At 48.1% G+C, this 4849-nt stretch overlaps 1 protein-coding gene across 1 annotated transcript in view; it reads left to right on the forward strand.

Annotated features, from left to right (window-relative positions):
* Positions 1-4134: 4134 nt before the first annotated feature.
* Positions 4135-4849, forward strand: part of PMF1 (polyamine modulated factor 1) — an 8807-nt gene continuing 8092 nt past the window's right edge. Inside the window, exon 1 of the mRNA XM_025195013.1 lies at positions 4135-4287. Within this exon, the coding sequence (XP_025050798.1) occupies positions 4151-4287 (137 nt within the window). The 5' untranslated portion in view covers positions 4135-4150. The remainder of the gene's footprint in view (positions 4288-4849) is intronic.

Here is a 4849-nt window from a genome sequence, read left to right on the forward strand (position 1 = left end):
CTCATGCATGGTGATTGGTTCAATGGTTTTAAATGTTGGCGTGCTTGCAAGGCAACTTGATCCAGTCTTATTTGGTGTAACAAAGTATTTCATGCTTATAGCAGAGGAAAAATTGTATGAGAAGTGGAAGGTGGCCTGATTACTTCAATGTCTTAGGCTAGTATAAAGCTCCACTGAATTTAGCTTTATACTCTTGAGTATAAACCTAGTGTTGTCTTAAATACTGGGACAATATTTCCTTCTCGCCTGATGGTTTCAGTCAGATTGTCACCTAGAACGGTACCTGCTTCACGTCGCTTCCCATCTTTGCAGAGACAGCCCATGGTGTTGCATTCTAACTGCTCCTTCCACTTCACACACTGCTCTGGGCTGTTTTTTCCCAGCATCTGAGGAAGTGAACTTGGGTTCAGGAAAGCATCAAGTCAGAAGGCAGGGTAGATAGACATCCCTTGCAGAGCAACTAAATAAGATTACATTCAGAAATACTCACACACAGCATAGCGCACAGGCTTCCTGTACTCTCCCAAGAGATAGAGGAGCCTTCACTTTGAATTTCCTGCTTCTAGCACAGTCCTGGTAGATTATGACAATATCAAGACAGAAGGCAGGGTAGACATGCACCCTTATCAACTAGCTAAGTAAGGTGTGTGTGTGTATAATATGATATATACTATAGTATGTATATAATGTGATATAGTATTATATCACATTATATATCAAGTAATTATAGGCCTGTAAGCCTCACCTCGGTGCTCGGGAAGCTCTTGGAGAGGATCATCAAGGAGCACATTTGTGGGGGGCCTGCAGGGGAGATCATGCTCAGGGGCAATCAGCATGGCTTCACCAAAGGCAGGTCCTGCCTGACCAACCTGATTGCCTTTTACAACCAAGTAACTAAATCCTTGGATGATGGTGTTGCTGTGGACGTAGTCTTTCTAGACTTTAAGAAGGCCTTTGACACTGTCTCTCACCCCATCCTCATCAACAAATTAAGTGACTGCGGCATTGATGCCTGCACAGTTGGATGGGTAAAAAATTGGCTGATGGGGCGCACCCAGAGAGTAGTGGTGGGCAGGTTGTACTCAGCCTGGCAAGATATGAGCAGTGGTGTACCCCAGGGCTTGGTCCTCGGGCCCGCACTGTTTAACAACTTCATCAGCGATTTGGGCGAGGGAGTGGAAAGCACGCTGTCCAAGTTTGCTGATGACACTAAGATGTGGGGCGAGGTGGACACACTTGAAGGGAGAGAGGGGCTGCAACTAGATTTAGACGGACTACAAAAGTGGGCAGACGAGAATAGGATGGGGTTCAACGTAGATGAATGCAGGGTGCTGCACCTTGGGAGAAGGAATCCACAGCACACATACAGGCTGGGGAGTTCCCCTCTTGAAAGCACAGAGGCAGAAAGGGATCTCGGAGTCATTGTTGACTCCAAGATGAACATGAGCCGCCAGTGTGACGAAGTAAACAGTAAAGCTAACCACGCTCTTATCATGCATTAGCAGGTGCATCATGAACACGTCCAGGGAGGTGATATTTCCCCTCTACGCGGCACTGGTCAGACCACAGCTGGAGTACTGTGTCCAGTTCTGGGCACCGCACTTCAAGAGGGATGTGGATAACCCTGAGAGGGTCCAGAGGAGGGCCACTCTTATGGTTAGGGGCCTGTAGGTAAGGCCCGATGAGGAGACTGAGGGACCTGAATCTCTTCAGCCGCTGCAAGAGAAGGCTGAGAGGTGATCATGTGGCCGTTTACAAATTCACCAGCTGGGCGGGGGGCAGCAAGAAACAGGCGATGGCCAAAATCTGGAACCAACTTCCCAGGGAGGTGGTCCTCGCTCCTACCTTGGGCATATTCAAGAGGAGGTTGGACGATCACCTGTCTGGGGTCTTGTGAACCCAGCATTCATTCCTGCCAGAGGGGGTCAGGCTAGATGATCTGTTCAGGTCCCTCCTGACCCTAGCTACTATGAAACTATATATATTATATAATGTGTGCACGCACACACACCTAAGATTGACTAAATGTATAAATGAGATTTTGTATGTATAAATATGGATAAATCTCATTTAGTCTATATATAAAATATGATCAGATGCTTCTTAGGTTCGCGGTTAGGGGGGGAATGTTGTGTGGGGGTGGGGGGGCTGTAAAAATAAACCAGAGGCAGCTCAGTGATGCAGAATAGACTGGATTGTATGTTAATTTGGAGGAGAGGAGCAGGGTGAGGTTCCTATGATCATAGGAAAGTCGGGCTGGAAGAGATGGCATGGTCATCTAGCCCCAGCCCCTGCTCAAGGTAGGGTTGTCCCTGACTTGGATATCACAGCCCAGTGCCTTGTCCAACCTGCTCTTGCAGGGTCATAGAATCATGGACAATGCAGGTTGGAAGGGGCCTCAGGAGGTTGCATCTAATCCAACCTCCATCAATGCAGCAGGAGCCATTTATTGCATCAAGGCAATGAGAGAGAGAGAGAGAGAATGCGATATATATTTTGGGGGGGTGTACATACACACAGGCTTAATATATAAATGAAATTTCTATATACATTTGTATAAATAAATATGTTTAGTCTACATAATATGATCAGATGCTTCTTAGGCTGGTCTTTGTGAGTGGGGGGTAGGTGCGTGTGTAAATCATATTTAGTTAATCTATAAGGGTGCATGTCTGCCTGCCTTCTGATTTTGATATCAAGTTGATACGACTACAACTTGGATACCATCTGACTTGATATCGTCATAATCCATTGTGGCTGTGCTAGAAGCAGAAAATCGCAGGTGAAGGTATAGATATAGTCTTATGTGGTTCATTCTCATTTATTTCCTGCTTATTGCTTTACATACTTATGAATAAGTTAAGATTTACTTCGATATAACTCTTATTGCATTGGCTGCAGGGTGCACAGCTTGATGCTGTTGCCGTGGCCTGCTGCAGCAGTGCTGGAGGCAGGACAGCCGAGGGAAAAGCTAAGTATTGCCAGGTCTTAAATATGAAATTATTGTATTGGAAGCTCAAAATTATCATATTTGCTGAAAAACTATTATACACTGAAAAATATGCAAATAAGTATGCAAATGCATCTTGTGGGAAAGCAGGCAGAGGCCAGTGGATGCAGGAAAGCCAGTCAGATAATGTAAATTGAGGTGGTCTGCAGGTGAGAGACAGGTGGGTTGGTGAGGTGGGGATGAATGTAACTGTAGGCAAAGGATGAGACACGAGGTGGGGAAGGGAATGAGAATCGCTGGTAAAAAGTGGAGGGTTTGCCGGTTTCAGGGGTGTATTTGGTAGCTGTGTTGGTCTGAGACAAAAAAATGCAAAACTCTAGAACTCTTGGTTCAGAGATGATACCTTTTATTAAACCAGCTAAGACATCACAAAAAAGTATCTTTTTCTGCAAGGTTTCAGGCAGACACGCCCTTCCTCAGGTTCAGGGAAAATTAAAAGATGGTAAAAAGTCCTGTGTTATAATGTGTCATAAATCCATTGTCCATGATTCATAAATCCATAAATCCATTTAGTGCATGATTTTTTTTTTTTGTATCCAAGTAGGTTGATGAAGTGAAATTCATGGGCTCATCTGTGCAAGGTGTTTTGTACATTCCCTTTGAGGATTAGATCTGAGAGATTGGAGATGGAGTGACTTTTCTATGTCCTTAAACCAACACAGCACAACCTCCACCCCTCCAATTTTACTGTACATGTTGAACACTTTTAGCCTTCTTGGTGGTAAAGGAGACAAGGGTTGAAATGATCGTATACATATAGATTTATACATTTATTGTAGCAATATGGTATTTACGGTAATTACCGTAATTATTTACGGTAATTGTGGTCTTTCCTGGGGGAGCACAGGGAGGCTCTGCGTCTATTCTTGAGCGGGGAGGTGGACACGGCCTTGCAGGGAAGCAGCAGGGCCGGGCCGGACCGAGCCCAGCGGGGGAGGAGCAGTCCGGCCCCGGCGCAAAGACGCTGCGGCAAGAGGCTGCAGCTCGCACATGGCAGCATCAGGAACGCACTGCGCAGGCGCCGTGCGAAGCTCGGGCCACGTGGCCCCATTGAGCCAATAAGTGCAACGCTGCCACTACAGCCAATGGGAAGAGGCGGTGGGCGGGCCTGCGCTGCTCGAAGCCTTTTGGCGGTTTAAGATGGCGGCGGCGGGCGGCGGGGAGCGAGGGGAGGATGTGGGGGCCGGCCCTGCGGCGGACGAGGCGACTCCGGGTCGCGGGCAGCTCTTCGACACCATCGTGGAGACCTTTCTGGAGAAGCTGGTGACGGCGGGCAGGTGAGGGAGGGGGGAGACCTCGCGAGAACTCGGGTGGGAAGTCGCGCGAGATGTGAAAGGGGCGCGCCCTGAAGTCCCGCGAGAGTTGGGTGATATCTCGTGAGATCTGGACTTGGCCAGAGTCTTGCTATGGGAGAGGGCTGTAGGGGACGTGCCTGGTCCAGGGGTCCCGCCAGCCTGGGGGTGCTTGCCCCCTTGTCGTGCCCGGGGCGGCCTGGACCCTCCACCCTGGTGCAGTGAATGGCCCCTGCTGCATTGATGGGCTGAGACCCCCTGAGGCCCCTTCCAGCCCACCCCCCCTTTTTTTTGTTGTAAAATTATATGTCTGTGACTGTATACATCTATAGATATGGGTTTGCGTGTGTGTACATATATTTGTGTGTGTTTGTGTGTATTGTTGGTGAAGTTGTTGAAGTTCTTCAAGGAGCAGAGGTGTGGTGCACTCCTGTAAGGCAGTGGCAGTCACTGAACGCACGTGTGCTTGTGCAGGCATTAATATCGACCAGAGTGAGGCCTCTGCTGCTGCCAGAAATTAAAAAAACCAGCTGCTGTTTTGTGGGAC

This window comes from Alligator sinensis, unplaced genomic scaffold, assembly GCF_000455745.1.
Source record: "Alligator sinensis unplaced genomic scaffold, ASM45574v1 scaffold811_2, whole genome shotgun sequence".
Lineage (NCBI taxonomy): Eukaryota > Metazoa > Chordata > Crocodylia > Alligatoridae > Alligator > Alligator sinensis.